The sequence below is a fragment of the Hemicordylus capensis genome, chromosome 11 (assembly GCF_027244095.1).
Source record: "Hemicordylus capensis ecotype Gifberg chromosome 11, rHemCap1.1.pri, whole genome shotgun sequence".
Classification (NCBI taxonomy): Eukaryota; Metazoa; Chordata; class Lepidosauria; order Squamata; family Cordylidae; genus Hemicordylus; species Hemicordylus capensis.
This window is the reverse complement of record NC_069667.1, coordinates 13,242,572-13,263,804: the sequence shown is the minus strand read 5'-3', so window position 1 is coordinate 13,263,804 and position 21,233 is coordinate 13,242,572. Positions and strand designations below refer to the sequence as shown.

Below are 21,233 nucleotides of genomic sequence, written 5' to 3'. Positions count from 1 at the left end.
CAGGTTTGCTAAGGAGCATCTGGATGACCCACAAGGTTTCGGGAATAATCTTCTCTAGAAAGATGAATCAAAAACTGGTCTTTTCAGACACAATCACAAGTGTTTTATTTGGTGAAAAACAAACCTGCCTTCCAAAGTAAGAAGAACCTCATTGTGACTGTCAAGCATGGTGGTGGAAGCATCATGGTTTGGGGCAGCTTTGGGGCATCAGGACTTGGACGGCTTGCCATCATTGATTGAATCATGAATTCTGCTGCAGATCAGAAAATTCTAGAGAACAATGTCAGGCCATCTGTCCAAGAGCTGAAGCTGATCTGGACATGGGTTGTGCAGCAAGACGATGACCCTAAACATACAAGTCAGTCTACCACAGATTGGATTGAAGAAGAAGAGATTTCATGTTTTGAAATGACCACGTCAAAGTCCCGACCTAAATCCTATTGAAATATTGTAGCAAGACCTGAAGAAAGCTGTTTATGCAAGGTATGGTGTTTTTGGTTAACTCATTCCTTGATCCAGGTCAGCTTTTGAATGGGGCTTTAGTTACTTTTATTCCAGCCCTGGCATAGAGGCAGGGCTAACAAACAGACAGCTGCAAGAGCACTGAAGGCAGACTGCACTTGCCTCTCTGTAAATCAGAGGTGGGGAACCTTGGCCCTCCAGCTGTAAGGCTGGGGATGATGGGAGTTGTAGTTCAACAACAGCTGGAGGGCCAAGGTTCCCCACCCCTGTTGTAAACAATGTTGTAAACCCCTGTTGTAAACAACAAAACATAACAAGTCCCTATAGGTACCCCATTCAGACTGCATATTTATCTCTTTACGTGCCAAAGCTTCAATCGGGGATACCCATAATAGAGTTTTAGATTCCAGCCATTTTTTGTATTTTACCCACACTCCCATTAGACTCCTTCTTACATAGTAATTAAGAAAGTCTTTATGCACTTTACTTTTATCGTACCACAGATATGAATGCCATCCAAACCTTCTATCAAATCCTTCCAAATCAAGTATTCTGGGAATGTTATCCATTCTTTTAACCACGTCAAACAAGCAGCATCAAAATACAAGCTTAAATCCGGCAGCGTAAGACTACCTCTTTCTTTAGCATCAGTTAAATTTTTGAATTTAATTCTTGGCCTTTTCCCTTGCCAAACAAATTTGGTTATGTCCTTTTGCCATTGCTTGAAACAGGTTAACGTATTAATTATAGGAATAGTCTGGAAAAGAAACAACATTTTAGGTGAACATTCATCTTCACAACTGAAATTCTTCCCATTAAATATAAGTTCATTCTAGTCCATCTTTGCAAATCAATTTTCACTGTATTCCATATTTTGATATAATTATTTGAAAACAAAGAATTTTTGTTTGTCAACCAGACACCCAAGTATTTAATTTTCTTCTCCACTTTCAATTCACTTATTTCATAAAGTCTATCATTGGATTTCTGGTCCATATTTTTTGTCAACACCTTCGTTTTACTCTTATTTATCTAAAACCCAGCCAATTGGCCAAATTGTTCTATTTTTTCCAAGAGCCTTCCAATCGTCTCTTATGGATTTTCTAGAAAAAATACCACATCATCTGCAAAGGCTCTAAGTTTATACTCCTGTTTCCCTACTTTCAGGCCTTGTATTTGTTCATCTTCTCTAATATTTCTACAAAGCACTTCCAGAACTAATATAAAAAGTAATGGGGGAAGTGGGCAACCTTGTCTGGTTCCTGAATGTGATATTTCCTTAATGGCTGTTTCGTTTCATTCATAAGCATCAGGATTGTTATGTAACGAATCTTAAAGGTGGTTTGATTTATGTCATTCTTTCCTCTGCTTAGGGTTTTCTAGCCTACTTTCCGCTTAGAAAGTACCCTTATGTGATCGCCTTGCTGGCTGTGTGTCCACCCATGTATGTGTTTCCCCTCAACAACTTTGCAGCATCTGCGCCAATGTCAGGGCTGCAGCTGTAATTGAATGGATGGGTTCAAAGAACCTGGGCTCCCCACTCCTGAGGGCTCCCCAGCTCCAACCTCCCTATTTTCTTCATTATCTCCCTTACTCCAAGGACTGCCATGGAGAGGGTCGAACACATGCCCCCTCTCCCCTAGCTACGGCCCTGGCCAATGTACCAAATTTGGTACAGATGTTGTGTCATATAGGGACACCTGGTTTATTTATTATTTATTCATTCAATTTCTATACTGCCCTTCCAAAAATGTATAACCACCTTCCAGGGCAGTTTACACAGAGAAATAATAAATAAATAAGATGGCATGGTTTGGAATGATGTCATGCACCCCAATCCAAGATGGAAGCCACACAGAAAGTAGCCAGGTTAGTTCTTACCTGAGTTGCTTGTTTTTCTCTTAAATAGAAAACCCCCACTCCCAGTGGTCATTCTGGGCTCTGGACGTGAGAATCTCTAGACACAAGATTTTCTTCTTTTTTTTTTTTACAGCTTTTTTGTTAGAACTGTAGGTTTTGTGTAGTTTTTTGGTCCTTCTGTTAAATGAAGTCATTGGTAATCCAAGTTCCAAAAATCTGCAGCAAGAGCTGCTCATTTATCTCAGAGGTTGATTCTGCTGGTTCATGTCATAGCGGCATCAGTTTCATAATAAACCTTTCTATTTGACACACACAAACTTCATTGTTTTGTTTCCTGTTTGTAGCACTTTAATGTCCTATAATGTTCATTTGCCTTTCCAGACCCAGGGCTCACCTTTTTACTCCAATATACACTATGAGGTCAGGTTTTCATTTTTAACTCTCTCTTTTTTAAAAATTTCACTGGGCATGCCTCTGTTTTTGTTACCTTATGGCTGACATGCAGAGCTACGATGCACCGTTGCAGCAAGAGAGCAGCCTAACAGAACTTCCCAATTAAGTGCAACACTGCAACAGTGAAGCAGCAATGTTTGACGCCTGTTCTTTTCCCTAGGAAGCCACCCAAAAATATGTCCCTCAGTGCTACTCAAAAATATGTCTCCAAGGGCTGTGCAGGGACATATTTTCAGGTGGCACAAAGGGGAAGGAGAATGTGTCAAAAACTGCCACTTCTCTGTGCACCTAGTTGGGAAATTCACTTAGGCTGCTCTCTTGCTGCACTGGTGCATCCTTGCTCTGTACACCAGCCATTACATTTACCACCACTACATCTGTCTGTAATAGCTGTCTAGTTCTGTCTTTCCCCCCTCATTCTGTTGCCCATCAGTTCAGGACCAAGAGCTAGTCTTGTGCTGGCAAGCAGGAATTGTCCTCTTTGCTATTCAGAGTCTGCCTTGTGTTTTGGATGGGTGACTACATGCGAGCACTGTAAGATATTCCCCTTAGAGGATAGACTGCAGCTCATCTGCTTCGCATGCAGAAGGTCCCAATTCAATCTCTGGCAGCATCTCCAGGTAGGGCTGGGAAAGATCCCCCTCTGAAACCCTGGAGAGCTGCTGCCAGCCAGTGTAGACAATTCTGAGCTAAATGGACCAAAGGTTCCTATCTATGTTCCTATGGCCAATGTTGGAGACTATTGCATGTGGACTATTTCCAGTACCAACTATATTTTGAACATTTAGCATAGTAGCTAAATGATCCAGTCTGATATAGGTGTTGCCCCAGTCATTTTAGTGCACAGAACAGCTCCTGCTGTTGCTGGTGGATCACGGCAAACATGGCTGCAATCCTATGCATTCTCTCTTGGGAGAAACCCCACTGGATACAGTGGGACTTCAACTTCTGAGTAAATATGCATAAGATTGTACTGCATGTCTTACAAATTCTGGCACAGGAACAAATTCTAGACCCTACAGATATGATCTTCTTTTCTCGCCCTTGAAATCATGAGGTCACATTTGCTTGTTCCATTGTTTTGTGCACTTGTGAGTTAGGCATGCAGAGTGTGGCAGACAAGAGATGGTAACTTCAAGGTATGGGAAAAAGAGGAATCTGTGAAGTCAGAGACCTAGTCCTGTTCTCCTGTTTGTGCCGCTAAAGGAAAGAAAACATAATTTTTTAATGAAAATTGGACCGCACATATGTGGCATTTACCTGAATCCAAGACTAGGTTTTTTTCCAAGTTCTTTGATGTTAGAAATCGAGAAGTCATCTTTATTTAACCTCCATTTTTAAAGGGGTTATCCTAAATTAATTCTATTCAGACAATTCTATTTGGATAAATATGGTACAAATCTGGGGAGCTGAACTAATTTTTTTTTTTTTTTACAACAAGAGTGGGTTTCCAGATCAAAAACAAGAATGAAATCTATTTCTATATCCAATATCTGCTTGCGAAGTGCAGGTTTTTTTGTGGGTGGATCTGTTGTACTAGGTCCAGAAGAAGGTTCACTTCATGGAAAAATCCTTTCATGCCTCTAATGATAGCATTATCACCACTCTTTTAAGACAGTAACCTCCCAATGGTCTTCTTAGGAAGGAGACAGCATTGAACTTTGTTCCCTAGAAAAAATCTTAGAAGATAGCAAGGCAGTTGGAACAAACATGACCAGTGGCTTATAGGTAATTTTGTGCAGCAGATTATTTTTGTCTTTTGCAATTACTCTAGTTTTTTCTACCCATAGATAAAATCGAAAATCAAATCACCCATGATAATAAATATGTTTAATGTTTCCAGAAACTTGCTTGAGTCTGCAAGAAGACATCTCTTCAGATTGTAATCCCTTTGTTGGTCATACTGTTTGCAGCTGCCATCTTCAGGAACTCCCTAACTTCTTCATTTTCAGTTGCTTCATACAACATCTTAAAGTCCTAAAACAAATGCAAATAATAGCAGGTTACACTGAGCTAGGAAACCTCTTTGATGACAACATTCCCCCTGCCCACACTCATTTCTCTCTCTTTCTCTGTATTATGTTTACCTGCCAGTGCATCATCTACTGTGCAGGAGGAGGCAATGGTCAACCCCTCCTGTATTCTACCAAAGACAACCACAGGGCTCTGTGGGCGCCAGGAGTTGACAGCACACTTTTACCTTTACACATCATTCATCTACATGATGTGAACTGTAGTCCATGAAAACAAGTACAAACATCTACAAATACAATATGATTACAATAAATTTGTTTAGTCTTTGGAACTTAGGAAGTTGCTTTACACTGAGTCAATCCCTTGGTCCATCCATCTCAGTATTGTGACTGGCAGCAGTTCTCCAAGATTTTAGGCAGGAGTCTTTCCCATCCCTGCCTGGAGATGTATTGGACTGAACTAGCTTTCAGTGATACCTTAAGAGTTTTTTTATTCCCTGACTTTTCTTACCCCACAGTACTCTTCTCCATTAAATATCTGAGGTGGTATCGCGTCAGGGTTGCCGACTTTGTCTCTCATTTCTTGCAGCAAGCTTTCACTGATGGACACATCCACTAATTCATATTTCATGCTATTTCCATCTAGAATGCGGAGGACTTCAGACTGCCTCCGCTTCACCTAGCCAGACACAAAGAATCCTGTTAACTATGGGTTAGATTGAAGCTCTTCTGCATCACCTTAAATATCCAAGCACCTCTTTGTGGGGGTGTAGCAAGAGCTACACCATATGCTAGGGTCGCCAACTGCCCCTCATTATGCAGGACACCCCTCATTTCAGGAACGAAATGTTGGTCCCTATATTTCATGCGGCATAACTCTGCATTTAACTCAAATTATTCTCCTTGACATTGCGCAGCTTGTATTTCTTCCCTACATTGCCAGACCTCACCTCCCTGGATCCTGTCACACTGGTGTAATAAACTCGAATATTGCCCATGCCACACTGACCAGAGAGCCCCCGCTCTCTACACCCCACTTAATCTGCCTGAGCCACAATCTTGTTGCCGTTGCTATGGAAACCTAGCTGCAGGCACCGCTGGATTTATTCTCCACCAGTAGGCATCGTTGCAGGCCTTTTGGATTGGCCTGTCTGGGCTGCCACTCATAATAAGTCCAGCCCTCTCCCTCCCACAGAGATAAGAGAATACTAGAGAGAAGAATCTCGCGCCATTTTGAGGCCATTTCCTGGGGGACGTGGGAGCAGCCATTTTTAAATGTCTCCAGAATGGAAGTGAGAGCTGTCCCCATAGCAATCAAGGGAGAAATCACACACACCCCTCAAAACAATAGGCATCAGCATAGAGAGGAGTTCCTCTCTTCTTCCTAATTCGGGCTTTTAAAAGCCCGAATTTTAAAATATGTTTTAGTCCTTTGGTAAAACCTCTGCCAATGCAAATACACTGGCTGACATCCTGGCTAAGTTTACTCCATCAAATCCCATTGAGTTTAACACATGTTAAGCACATCTTTTTAATTCCAATGTGACCCCCCCCCGCCATTTTACATCCTGCTCTTCCTCCAAGGAGCCCAGTGCTGTGTACCCCAAACAGAGCCAGCATGGTGTAGTGGTTAGAGTGCTGGACTAGGACCGGGGAGACCTGAGTTCAAATCCCCATTCAGCCATGATACTAGCTGGGTGACTCTGGGCCAGTCACTTCTCTCTCAGCCTAACCTACTTCACAGGGTTGTTGTGAGGAGAAACTCAAGTACACCGGTCTGGGCTCCTTGGAGGAAGAGCGGGATATAAATGTAAAACTACAAAATACATACTTGAGTTTCTTTTTAGATTTTATGGTGCTTTTATTAGTAATATAAGTTAACATAAAACTCAGTCTACCACCAATAAAATTACAATAGTGAACCAAGATATAGAATGGAGAGCCAAAACCTACAAAAAGTAACAGCAGAAAAGGAGGAGGAAGATATATACATGAAGATTAAGATTAATGCTCAGGCATGGAGCATTTCCATAACAAAGGTACCCTCCCATGTCTGCTGACTCAAAAGTATCATTAAACATATTAATAATTAATATTATGAATATATTATATCCATTAAAAACTTATATTAGTTTTGTACCTAAACAGAAAGAGCATGAGTTCTCAACTCCAAAGTAATAATATAAAAACAATAGTATTGTTTTTATAATAGTATAAAAATATGATTAATGAATCTCAAACAAAGTACTTAGAGAGGTCCCTCAAAACAGAACAACAGCCTGCCAAAGTGTAGAGCTCAGCGCCAAATCATGCAGCAAAATCTTCACACTTCACAGCAACAAAATCTATAATAACGTAATACAAATGCAAAAAATGCCTAAAGAAAAACATTTCCGCTCTCTGTGAAGATCCCTTTGAAAACCAAAAAAGACAGAATAAGACTGAAATCTGGTATGTGAGGGAATATAGGTATAGGAAACAAACATATAAAGAATGTTTATATATAAAACATATAAAGAATGGAGGAACAGTTTTTGAACCTTTCTTCTGGCTCCCCCAAGTATCAATATGTTGACATGATATATAAAGGAGTTGCTCATGAAGAAAGAGGATGCTGACCACCCCAAAAACATGAAATTTGAAGTGAATTTTTCTTGATAGCACAGAGCCATATTAAAATTCTCAGCCCTAACATGCCAGTAAGATTACAGTTTATCGTATATCCATGACTGGTATCCAAAACCTAATATACAAAGATATAAAAGTAAAAAGTAGACAATACAAGGGGTAAAATTACAGTAAAATAACTGGCTGGAAGCTCTCTCATCATTTTAAGACCCAGCTAGGGTTTCCTTAACCACAATCTTATACAATACCATCAAATCATGTTTCAAATTTTACCCATAATATAAGAGAAATTGAGCTTTTAGTTTAATGATTTCCCTCTTACAAGATTTGTAGTAAAAGCAATTAAATAACAGGGAATATAAAAGCATTTCTTCAATTAGCAGGAACTAATTACATATTCAAAACAACACCACAACGGCAATTATGACATATATGAATGTTTACAAGAAAAAAAATGTTTAAACAGATTTCCCTAACCTCTGTTATATTTTGGGGGATAACACCACAGGGAATACCATGAGAGAAAATAACGAAGAGACCTTATGATTTCAACCTGGTTGCTTCAATACCTTCTTTCTTTCTTTTTAATACATTTTTACCCTGCAACAAATCAAAAGATGTCAAGAATCTCATTATTTTAAAAAGAAATAGAATGGAGGGAAAAATCGTATTATTTAATTCCAAGGAAGTTCTAAAAGAGTTCTAGATCCGGCAATAAGGTATTCTGCTGAAAATATAAAGATTGCAGGGGGAAAAGAAATACCCCCTTCCATGAAAGAAGGCATCTCATAAAGATTCTGAGGTGTAAAACACAAAAGAAAAAATTTAGAGTACCAGCCGTGAAATGTCTTGTCAATGCTAAAATGCCAGTGCAGTGAATAAATCAGAGTTGAAAGTGAAAGTTACAATCTCCTTACATAACAGTTTAACATGTATTCATGACTGGTATCCAAAGCCTATTGTAAAAAGACCGAAAAGAGAAAGTGGAAAATAAACAGTAAAAAGGGGTAAAATAACTGGTCAAATAAAATAAAGAATTCCCTCTTACAAGATTTTGGATAGAGGCAGTTAAGTAACATGGAGTGTAAGAGCAATTCTTCAATTAGCAGAAACTAATTACATATTCAGATCGGTAATACAGCAGCAACAATCATGCCATATATGATATAATCTTTTAAATAAATGAAAGCATGGATATGAAAGCATATATATATATATATATATATATATATATATATATATATATATATATAAGCACTTAACTTGCAGTTCTTGATCAGTGCCAGTGCAGTTGCTCTGACTTTTAACCTGGCTCATAAAAACAACTTCTTTTCTGCAAGGACATAAATATCTGATAATTATATGAAAGAACTCCCAGAAATGAAATGCTTCCTTTATGAAGAGCCATTGTGAAATCAGGACAGAATGTGGTTAAGTGGATATTTGTCAGTAGTCATGTAGTGCAAACACAGCATTAGGCACTTTATAAATAATCATAATTAAAGGAGCGCTTATGAGCCAAATAATTTTAATGATCATTTATGTAAATATAGAAGGGAATCTTTATAATCTTTGGGGAAATGCAGTAGGCAATGGAGTGGAGAAACTATAATGTGAATGTTCCCCAGAGAGCCACAACCAGTGAGGGCTCTTCAGCCCATGATCACTATATTTAGAGGCACACCATGGCCTAAGAGTTTTGCATATTTTCTGTAGAAAACACATGGCAAATGTACACCCCTAAACACATACCGAGGAGCCTGATCACTTCCCTGGAGCACATTCTCTAAGTGTTTAGGGATGAGAATCTGCCCAACACACACACATCATCATCATCATCATCATCATCATCATTATTACATTTATATCCTGCTCTTCCTCCAAGGAGCCCAGAGTGGTGTACTACATACTTAAGTTTCTCTTTCACAACAACCCTGTGAAGTAGGCTAGGCTGAGAGAGAAGTGACTGGCCCAGAGTCACCCAGCTAGTCTCATGGCTGAATGGGGATTTGAACTCGGGTCTCCCCGGTCTTCGTCAAGCACTCTAACCACTACACCACACTGGCTCTCATTAGGGATAATGTTGTGTAGTGGTTAGAGAGTGTTGGACTAGGATCAGGGAGACATGAGTTCAAATCCCCCTTCAGCCATCATGAGGTGGCTCTGAGTCAGCCACTTCTCTACCCTGCATCACAGGGTTATTGTGAGAATAGATATAACTATGTACACTGCTCGAGGCTCCTTGAATGTACACCTTGCATTTGAGAGGCCCCAGTTTACTTTTATCATGGATGCACATACGGTTATGCACACAAAACAGCTGCATGCACGTGCAATTTAATGTCTGGATAGGGCTAAAGATATGGCCAGCTAGCCAAGGACCACAAACTCACTGCATCATGCTTGCAAGGTAGTTTTGAAGGGGATGTGCAACTTTATCCTACTTTGGCCCCTCCCACCTCTCTCCAACCATCTGACTACAGGGAGCAGCAAGAGAAGGATCAACCTGGAAGCCCAGAAAAGTGCAGACCAAGGGTTGCAACTGCAACTGAGAAGCTTTCAATTTAAGCTTTCAGTTTCTATTCATTTTCGTTACTGAATGAGTAGTGTTTCTGTTTCCAACAGAAGTTTCCAAATAGTATCAGTAAAATCAGATGACGAGTTTGTTTGGCTCATTGCACAATATTTTTCAGAAGTCATATCCTCTTTTGGCTTTGCTGTCACTGGGAAACAAACCACAGATTTTTCCACCAGGGATTACTTCTCTATTTACGTATTCAAAAACGGAAATCAACGTAGCTTAACATTCAGAGGGTCTCTTGGAAACCCAGAGCTAAGAAATCTCCTGCTTTGCTGCTGGTTTATTAGCTGATTGACGAAGCATGTTTCCTCTCCCTGTTTGAAAAGGTACATTTTTTCCTGATTTATTCCAAAACCTCCCAAGTCATTTTTATTTAAATATGTTAGAATGCACAGACTGTGGTCCAAAGAGCTAATTGTCTTGTCCAAGGGCATGTGAGCATCAGACAGTTTTTCAACTCCTGCTACTTACAGTATTTCAGTGTTGAAGGTGGTGAGAAAATACATTGTTGCCCTTGATATGCATACTCATTTCACAATTTTGCATTAGCAATTTTGTAGATTTTCAAAAATTTACAAAGGCGACAATAGGAGGGCAAAGGCAGCGGAGGTGGAGGCAGTGGAGGAGATCAATCTTTTTCTTATACCACTTTCACGTCTCAAATATGGTTTCTCCCCAGACTGATGCTCACTGTTTTTGTGTTTTGTATCTAACATTTCTTCCAAATATGGTACACTCTTTTGTTTGGTGTAATGGTGTGCTGTTTTTCTACTGGAGTTAACAGTTTTTTGTGACTATATCCCTAAATGTGCAGTTCTGAGAGCTGTGAGATTTGAAAGTTAGATCTGAAGAATACAATGATGTATTGTTTTTGGTATGTTGCACAGCAATCCATGTTTGTATACAAAAAGGGTTGAGAGTTTGGAGTTATAGGTAAACAAATGCAACATTTCAGGATTTAAAGTAAAAGTCAAATCATTTCCCAAAACCTCTATAGGTTCACTACAGAAATTTTCTAAAACTTCCCAGTTTTTCTTCTCAAAACATCTGAAGAAGACTACAGAAATTTCCCTAAAATTTCCCCAAATTTTCCCAAAACTTCATTTCCCAAAAATTCTGTAGAACACTACTGTTGGCAGTTTACAGTGCATGGGTCAAATCTTCTGTCTGCCTCTCTTCTGTTTCTTCCAAGCACAACTTTGGAAAGGTGGAGCTCAGAGAGAATCAGAGATAGACCACCTCTCAAGGGAATGAAATGGGCACAAATGGATTATGGCCATTACAGTGTCCTGATCTTTGGTGGAGAGAACAATCCAGTTACTAGTGTCTAAAGATAAACTAGGTCCATTAAGTTGAATGCTTTAAATATTATTACATGTAATTTGGCCCAAATCATCTGCCTTGCATGGTGCTTAATTCTCCCCCCTCTCATCTTTCTGAACCAGGAAGTAGCTTGGCAAACGATGAAAAGGATCCAGCGAAACATGCATGTCAGAAAAAGGACTTCTGTACAGTTGTAGATCTTGCAATTTTGATGAGTAAGTAGTTCTCGATTAAAGATGAGAAGTAGAGTGCTGTTGCAGGTTGAATATTGAACTAGAAAAACTTGATTTCAAATTTTGTCATGGATCTAAGAAATGATTTGGGCAAGCTACATGTTCTTGAACTCAGTTTCCCCAGCTGATTAAAAACAGGAATAATAGTAAGTAATCAATCCTGCAAGGCTATGATCAGGGTAAATAAAAGAGCTAATGTGTACCACATCATACCCAAATACACAATCAAATTATTAAAATGAAAGGGGAGATGCTTGCTTCTCCTCCTTCCTGAATTTCTGTTTTCTTGAAACATCTTCCATGCTGTTGTTATTGTTGTTGTTATTTTCAATTTTAAAAATTCTCAAATGGATTTGCATAGAAAAAGAATAGCAATCATATGATGGTTCCCTGTCCCCAAAAGGGCTCACGGTATGGAGGGGAAAGCAACAAGGAAGATACCAGCAACACCCACAGGAGGGATGCTGCATTGGGGTTGGATAGGGCCAGTTGCTCTCCCTCACCTAATAAAAAGGGATTATGGGATGAGTGCTACTTTGCCTTGGGATAAAACAAAAAGGAACTGTAATAGTTTAATCCCTGCAGAAGTAGCCATGCAAAGCTAAAATTAATGAAAGAATACACAACTGCTCTTTTGAAACACTGGAATAAAACTGGAAGTGTCCACGTTTTCCTCTTTTTGGATGGGGTCATAGTTCAGTGGTAGAGTAAATGCCACAATAGTATTATATTGTGGCTTCTTATGTTCCTACATATCTATTGGCGAATACCTGGTGATTATGAATGATACATTCCGAATGACACATTCCTTTTGCTTCCTCGTGCCTGTGCCATTTTGGTAGGAGGATGAGATTGTAGCTCAGTGGTAGAGCATCTGCTTTGCAGGCAAAAATACCTGGCAGCATCTCCAGGGAGTTATTTGCACATGGCTTCATGCTGTGGGGTAAATGTTGAGCAAACCACTTTGAACTACACTCAAAGGGAAGCAGCCCCTCCCTTCTGCACTTGGGTTTTGTTTTGAAACAAGTTCACATGGCATGAGTCCATGTTTTCCTTCTAGCCAAGGGGTGGGGAGCTTCCTAAAGAGCAATATCTGCATTTCTAAAGAGAGCATCCCTTTCATCATGCTAATAATTCTACGTCAGTGCTTCTCCCAATTTCCTCAGGCGTTTTCCGAAAAAGTAGCTTAAAACCAGCATTTTAAAAATCTGGAAATATGTCGAGATAAGCTAGAATTCACAGCACAAAGCCTGATTTGTGTGTGGAGTGGGTCCAAGGATCTCGAAGGGTCTTCGGGGTAAGTTTGGCTGGTGTGTGAACTCACACACTCTCTTCTGAAGGAGATCCAGGGTAGAACCCCTGTCTGTAAAGCCTCCATGTAGGGCTGGGGAAAACTCCTTCCTGAAACCTTGGAGAGCCTCTGCCACTGTCGGTGTAGACAATACTAAGCTAGATGGCCCACCTCAGCATAGGGCAGGTTCCTATGTTCCTTTTCCTTCTCTTTCCAAAATGGCTTTCAAAGTGACTTCTTCTTTGTATTTCATAGGAATAACCCCTTCTCAACTGATTTGATGGTTTCCCTTCCCAGCCATAATGCTGGCTGAAAGTATCTTGACTGGAATTGCCTATAAAGATGAGCTGTATCCATCACATAAATGCCAGGTAATCAAAACAGTTGCAGAAGAATCTTGGAAAGACGAGCTTACAGATACAGAGGCAAATAAAAGCTTCCCCACAAAACCTGAAAAGCAGACTGCTGTAATCACTGCGGCATGTTGCGGAAATGAAATGATTCAAGAAATTCACTCCTGGAATTCTGCCCAAAAGTCACCTAGGAAAGGATGCAATGACATTGCCACCTCGGCCCCTCTGCGTATACCAAGGAGAGAGCAATATTGTGAAAAAGAACTGGACCTGTACAGATCTTGGTCATCCCAAAGCCTGTATCAGCATTATCCTGATCTGTACATTGGAGGAGATCATGTAGCTGACCATACATGTGATTCAGGTTGTGTCCTGGACCATACTTGTAATACACCACCAGGTGGCCCTGTTTTATTGTCAGAAGATATCCCATTGGGCCAATCCTGTCTGTCTGAGTCCTTGCAAAAACCGAAAACTATAAAGCTCTGGAACGGAGATGATGCTGGGGACAGAAGCATGATTCTCCCCAGACAGCCTCTTTCAAATTCTATGATCAATCATTATATGGAGACAAAGGTCCAGGAACTTTATAAACAATTTTTGGAGGAGAAGCTGACCCAGTGCAATTCCATAACCCACTTCCTGACGTCAAATCTGCTGATGAATAACATCAGTGAGGCGAGTGTCCAGCTGTCCCATGAACAACACACAGGATGTGCAAAACATACTCTCCTGCCTGCCCTGCCTCAGTTTGGCTTGCAAAATGCTAGCCATGGAAACAGCAGTGAATTTAGTACTCCAAATTTACAAATCTCCAAACTGCTTTGCAAAAGGAAATCTTCTGGAGTACAGTCTACCTCATGACCACAAAGTTACGAAAAGATTCCTTGGCTCAAACATAAAGAGAAAGAAAGATGAACAATTATTGTGGCCCAAGCTTTCACAAGCTGCTTCCTGCCTCACCGGGAGCTTTCTCAGATAGCAGGCTGTACTGAGAGGTTTACTGAGAGGCCTATCTGCAAGTTCGAAGTTGCCCCCCCAATCCAATGCAAAAAGTGGATTTTTTTTTTAACCCGCTATACAAACCAGGCTGTACTTTAGTGCACAATAAAAAAAACTTGAATTGTGTGTGAAGTGCTCCTCGATAGCTCACAGGGTCTTTGAGGTAAATTTGGTCGATATGTGAACGCACCCCCTCCATGCCAGAGGAGATGTGAACTAAAAGCCCCGTGTAAAAAACTTCCAGACATACCAATTTATTTGTCTTTGGTCCCACAGAATTCTTTCCAGCCTCAAAAGCACCACACTGACATATCTGTCCTTCTGCTATATGGCTATAAATCTCCAGCCATTGCACCCAAGATTAGTTTGGGAACAGGGCTGGCCCCTGCTTGCAACGATCTCTCAACTGCGCAGGCGTACCTTGCAGTTGGCAAAAGATGTTGGGCCGTATGGACAGGCCCAGTATTGCTCCAGCCACTACCGCCGGTGTGTGTGTGGGGGGGAGGACTGCACCGCTCACCCCCTAGCAGCCACCCCTCAGCCATGTGGCGGCTGTAATCATATATATAAAAGAGAAAAACACAGAGGTTTACGGTGTGGAGGTGGAGTGGCTGCTGGAGCCCCCCCCCCGGCCATTTGAAGCCCCCCCCCCGGACCTTGGAGGCCACGGATTGGGTCCCCAAGGTCCAGGGATTAGAGTGCCTCTGCCCGCTGAAATGAGTTAGTATGACTAATTTACCCCATGCCTTTCAGTGGAATTACTCATGAGTAATTTACTCAATTAGTAATTAGGGGAGGAGAGCTGGTCTTGTGGTAGGGAGCATGAATACCTGCCTATAACGTTGGAGAAGCTGCTGCCCATCTGTGTAGACAGTACTGAGCTAGATGTACCAATGGTCTGACTCGGTATATGGCAGCTTCCTATGTTCCTATGTATTCTGGATGTCAGCCACTACTTACTAAAAATATGAATGATTAAACAAAAAATTACATTCCTGTTTGCAGCATGCTCAAAATATAGTGAAGAAACCATCGATCTTTGGCCTCCCCCCACCGAAAAGAACAGTGTTAAGATCCCATGACACTGATTTTCCAGTTAAAAGTGGAGAGGAACAGAAACAAATTAGTACTTCTGCTTTCCGTGCTGATTCTGACATGCCAAACACAGTCACCCAGGATACTATATCCTTACTGCTCTCTAAACTGCTCATAACAGAATTCTCTATGGGCAATGTCTAACCAGGACAAAGGCTTTCATAGACACAGTTAAAATGCTGATTATATAGATATACTGTATATCTAGGAAATGGATCCAAAGTTGTGGGGAAAGTGTCTGCCGTGTGTGTGTGTGTGTGGGCAAAATCAATTATTAAATGCAAAGTCTCAATGGGTTATATTGCACGACTTAGTTTGGCATGACCAAGACCGCCAGTAGTTCTTTAGATACCTACAGCAGTGGGTGGCTCAGAACCACCCATGTCTGCAGAGCATGTGGGCTACTTGATATGATGGTGCTGAGTCCTGCTGATGGTCTCTGAGCTGGGGTGCAGCATGTGTGTGAGTGTGAGGGTGATTTAAAATGTGATGTGGTTGCTCAGCCCTATACAATTTCCCACACTATTCTACTCCAAACCAATTTGTAAGCTGTTCACCACCGTAGCACTCCAAGGGCACACTGGACATGCCAGTTGCAGACTCATGTGCAGCCTCAGTTTTTTTTTTTGCTAAATCCCTATTAAGGGGGAGGATTTAAAGTGAAGCACAGATAGGAAGGGGATGGCCCTTTCCCTCATGTACTCAGAAACTGCCACACTATGAGGGAAAGGGCAAAGCTATAAAAGCCCCATTTCCTTGCTGCCTGTGCTTCCCTTTAAATCCAAAAAACCCCCTGAGGCTGTGCATGAGTCTGCAACTGTCACATCCAGTGTGCCCTTGGTGTGCTGTGGTAAACAGTGTTCTGCCTGGCACATGGATAGTGATTGTAGTTTGGAAACACAAGAGGGCAGCAGAGACTAGGAGTTAGTGAGAATGTCATAGGCCTCTGGTAGGATACTCCCTGATCTGAAACTAGCCCTCTGCTTTTTTTTTAAAAAGGTCATTTTTGCACAAATACACAAACATAGTGAACCAACACTCATGTCCTTCATTGGAAAAGTCCCACACAGAAGAGGAAGTGAGTTATTGAAGTGTGGCTAGTTCTTGGGTTGGGGGGATGGATGAGTCATCAGGACAAAGAGATTGCGGCCTCTACTGTCAGGTTTCAAGATCACAGCAGCTCTTGGAATCTGTGGAGTGCTTGACTAATCTGCTTTGGTAATCTGGAGTACTGGATACTGTGTGTGTGTGCAATTTATACCTGCTTTCCCTTGGCGACATACTTGGAGTCAGAACTGTATGCCATGTAGCCCAGATTCTTGGCCACACCCCTATATACTGTAACCACACCCCGTGGCTTGGCCACCCCCCCCCCATAGGTATGTCCCTATTTTCAATGGTGATTATGTTGGAAAGATTGATTGATTGATTGATTGATTGATTGAAAATGTTTATACCCCACCCCTCCAGTGCACTACTGCTTGGGACAGCTCACAAAAACAAGATAGACACAGATACAATAAAAGTAATAAAATTAACTAATTTTTTTAAAAAGTCAGATTAAAAACTACAATTAGGTTCAACTTAAAACTGAAAATTATTAAAAGCTAAAGATATAACAAATAATAATGGAGCATTAAAAGGCTTCCTTAAAAAGGTGCGTTTTAAGATGTTTTTTTAAAAACACTGAGGGAGGGTGTTCCAAAGCCGAGGGGCCACAACTGAAGAGGCTCTGTCTCTATTCCCCGCCAACCAGATCTCTCTTAGTGGCAGGGTCATGAACAGGGCCTGAGATGATGAATGGAGGGCCCTGGCAGATTCATATGGGTATAGGACAGTGTTCTTCATTGTAAGGCCCAGGGGGCAGTGAAGGCCCCCATCAACCCTAAGTGCGGTCCCGTGACTGTGTGAAGCTTCAGCCAAAGCTGAATACTCTCACCTTGGCACCATGTGAAGGCAACCATCCTCACTATCAACCAATCAAGTCTTTATTATGGTCTTTGACCAGCATAAGATAGGTTACATGGATGGAATAAGAAAGGCATATAAGAGGCATAAAGATGGCATTGAAATGATGATTAAAATCTTAAAATCCCAAAATCTCTAAATCCTGAAATCTTAATTCCCAAGGCTTAAAATCTCAGGATCCCAAGATCCTAAAATCCCAAAGTCTTAGTATCCCAAATTCTTAAAATCTGTAGAGCTGTAAAACTATAAAATACTGGTTATAAAACAATATTGCTAAATCTGAGCTGCCTCAGGCTTTTTTGTATTTCGGTCTTCTCATGTCTTTTAACTTTATCACATCCATTTTAATGCCCCCCCTTTAATGCTTTTGATGATTTTTTAATAACTTTTACTATTTTCTCAGGCTTTTAGGCCCTCATGCTTTTGGTGTACTATCTACTATTTTTTAGTATTTTTAGTCCTTTTAGTATTAATATGTTTTATTACATTTTATGTGTAATCACCTTTTGTCTACTCTCACTTTGAACATGTAATCACCCTTATACTTTATGCTGGTCTATGACAGTAATAAAGATTGATTGATTGATTGACTGATTGATTGAATCTGAGCTGTAAAAAATATATGCTAAAACTGAGCTGTAAGACCCCACTATGCAATGTTGTGCTTTGCACCAGATGAACACTTGAGCTCCTGCACCATCTTGGAAGGCATGCACAGAGTGCTGGGAAGTATAGCCCTTCGAGCACATTCCACATAGAGCTCTTAAGACAGGGTTCAGTGTCTCTTAGAGGGCCTCCCAGCACTGAAAAAAGTGCAGCACAGGGTGGAGGTTGGCACAGTTGGAAACCTGGCAATGCAGATTCCAAGCAATCAGTGAAGAAAAACAACTTCCCTCATGCATCTAACTGACTTGGCCTTAACTTATTATTTACAGGACTTCCCATTTCCCCAGCAGCTCTTAGCCTGCTGCTTCCTCAAGGCCATCCTGGGACAAACTAACTAAAAGACCAAAACTTCTGCTGGTCCCTTTGATTTGAACGTCCTGGTTTTTTTTTCCTTTTTAGGAAAGGCTCACCCTCTAAGTTGCTCTAAGTGAGGCCTTGTTCTCCCTCCAGTCCTTACGATCACTACACTGGGTAATAAGGATCTTTGCTCAGGTGGTCACTGATCTGCATCTGCCTCAGGTCTCTTCACCTTTGCTTTGCTTTGCCCCACTTATCTCTGACTCTCTGTACCCTGCTGCTCCCAGGACTTTGCTTGGTGACCTAGCCTAACAACGTCTGGTCTTATGGCCATAGTAATTCATCATACTGGACCATCTGAGGCCTCCTGGGTTTGTATGACGTTGGGCATGCAAGACACTGCACAATCTGTGGCTGCTGGCTCTTGCTCGTCCCAAGGACCTGATCTGGCCTTGTGCAGCAGAACTGAGCTATGGCAGGGCCAAGGCGAAATCTGAACACATTGGGCACAAATAGCCTCAACTGATCCATAGTGGGGTTTGGATCACGACAGAAAGGAGAACCAGCTGTGACCTTGCATAAGGAGATCCCTGCTGGATAGGACGGGGAGGAATGCTGGTCTTGTGGTAGTGAGCATGAATTGTCCCCTTTGCTAAGCAGGATTATCCTTTGTTTACATTTAGATGGGAGACCATGTGAACACTGTAAGCTTAGTGGATAGGTGCATAGCTCAGTGGTAGAGCATCTTCTTTGCATGCAGAAGGTCCTGGGTTCAATCTCTGGCAGCAACTCCAGGTAGGGCTGAAAAAGAGCCAGCGTGGTGTAGTGGTTAGAGTGCTGGACTAGGACCAGGGAGACCCGAGTTCAAATCCCCATTCAGCCATAATACTTGCTGGGTGACTCTGGGCCAGTCACTTCTCTCTCAGTCTAACCTACTTCACAGGGTTGTTGTGAGGAGAAACTTAAGTATGTAGTACACCACTCTGGGCTCCTTGGAGGAAGAACAGGATGTAAATAAATAAATAAACAAACAAACAAACAAACAAACAAACAAACAATAGAATAAAAGACTCCTGCCTGAAACCTTGGGAAAACTGCCGCCAGTCAGTGTAGACAGTACTGAGCTAGCTAGACCAATGGTCTGACTCAGTATAAGGCAGCTTCCTATGTTCTATTTCCATTTCTAAATGTCATTGTTCCTAAATATAATTTTCCACGTGGCCATAGGTTACTTCCAGGTTGTTTTTCTGCTATTCAAAGGTATACTGCCTCTGAATCTGGAGGCTTCATTTAGCTGTCATGCCTAATGGTCACTGAGAGACCCCTCCTCTTCCATGAGTTTCCCTTTTAAAGCCATCTAAATTACGGCCTGTCCCCACATCTTGTGGCGGTGAAGTTTATAAATTAATTATGCATTGTGTGAATGAATGAACGGACAAATGAATAGCTTTATTACGATCATAGATCAGATGTAAACACAACAAATTATACAATATTCAGACAAGAAATGTATTATACAATAGAGTTCAAAGTAAACATTTTATGGTAAGATCTAAAAGGTACAAGTTAATTGTTGGCAGATCTTAACTGCGGCTGCACAAATTTCAGTAACCTTGTGTGTGATAGAGCCTTGTGTGTGATAGAGAAGTGTGACATAAAATTCATCAGTTTGGCTGGGGTAATGTCATAGCAAGGGAGTAATAAGACTACGTCGACTGTCATTATAAAAGAAACAATATAGCAACACGTGGTGGAAAGATGCAACCTCACCCGAACCACAAGAGCAGATCCTACTGGCCAAGAATGCATTGTGTGAAGTTCCCACTGAGACTCAGCCAGTTGGTTGATGCTGGGAATGGCTGTGCTTGCACAACAGCTTATAGACAAGACCGTAAGATGAAAATCAGATGCATTTGCATATATAATAATATTTATATTAAACAGACTGATCGAGTGCGCACACATCAGTAAACAATGCAGAAAATGAGCAATCTGATTAAAATTACATGGTGTGGTATGGAATGTTTATATTTCTCTACATTATGCATATGTTTATGGATAACAGCCTTGAAGAATAGATACAAACAGTGTTAGGACTGTAGAGACAAGAGATTATACTAGACAATGTACAAAAACTCTAATAAAGAGGTGGAAAGCTTGACCTAGAATCTTTCCAGACGGATTCCAACATGATTGCTACTTCTTATAGGAGATTCTGCAGGAGTTCCAGAAGACATCCTACATGGTACTTGATTTGTTCAGTTTCTATACCGCCTTTTGTAAGACACCCCAAGGTGGTTTACAGAAATTAAAATACAAGAGGACTCCATAAAAATCACATTGAAACATTAAAATCAGTTAAAAAATGCAAACCACAAAACATAACTTCATTGAGAGATCTGCTTGACAGTCTGTTGAATGCCAGTGTCTTTTCATGCTGTGTTTATTTTAATTTGATTATGAAAGGGCGGGGGGAATATTGCATGAGGCCAGGGCTAGATGGACCATATCGCAGTCTGTGTATCATGCCGCAGGGGGTGATGGAGGAGAGGGCCGGTTTTGAAAAAGGTATGTGGAGGCGTGGTGCTTATAGATTTCATTTAAGGGATCTTCTACTCTTTCCCCCATTATTTGAGCACTTCAGGACTTAGTTCCCTCCTCAGGGGCTCTAGAATTTATATCTGAGTGGGTAATGGACATACCTTGGATCTTTTTTTAAAATGAAGTTAAGCTGCTATTAGAAACTTTTTCCTTGCACGGGTTCCTGATTGCATGTTTGTGTGTTTATATATCCCATTGATCAGTCAAATGCATATTGACAGAATTCTTTAAAAACAACAACAACAATTTGCATAGAGCATTATGTAGCTTTTCTCTGTAAGCTTTTCTCTATAAGAGCTTTTCCTTCTTAAGAAACCACAATGGTCTCATGTTTTGACTAACACAGATGGACAGAGAAGTCCAGTAACCGGAAAGCTTAATTTCCCCCCCTTTGAAAAAGAGATAATGTCTGGGACAAACAAGAGGAAAATTTGAATTCTCTTCTTG

The 21,233-nt window shown here is 41.0% G+C and overlaps 2 protein-coding genes across 2 annotated transcripts; one reads left to right on the top strand and one right to left on the bottom strand.

Moving 5' to 3' along the window:
* Positions 1-4,590: 4,590 nt before the first annotated feature.
* LOC128335331 (SH3 domain-binding glutamic acid-rich-like protein 3) lies at positions 4,591-5,858 on the bottom strand. Its single transcript, XM_053273367.1, has 3 exons — positions 5,699-5,858; positions 5,260-5,427; positions 4,591-4,752 (listed from the first exon to the last, which is right to left on the bottom strand). The coding sequence occupies exons 1-3, from the start codon at positions 5,744-5,746 to the stop codon at positions 4,651-4,653; spliced, it is 318 nt and encodes a 105-aa protein (XP_053129342.1). The 5' UTR covers positions 5,747-5,858; the 3' UTR covers positions 4,591-4,650.
* A 3,629-nt stretch (positions 5,859-9,487) lies between these two features.
* LOC128335620 (TLR adapter interacting with SLC15A4 on the lysosome-like) lies at positions 9,488-14,285 on the top strand. The gene is made up of 3 exons (XM_053274199.1): positions 9,488-10,283; positions 11,403-11,495; positions 13,060-14,285. The coding sequence occupies exon 3, from the start codon at positions 13,107-13,109 to the stop codon at positions 14,019-14,021; it is 915 nt and encodes a 304-aa protein (XP_053130174.1). The 5' UTR covers positions 9,488-10,283; positions 11,403-11,495; positions 13,060-13,106; the 3' UTR covers positions 14,022-14,285.
* Positions 14,286-21,233: the final 6,948 nt, after the last annotated feature.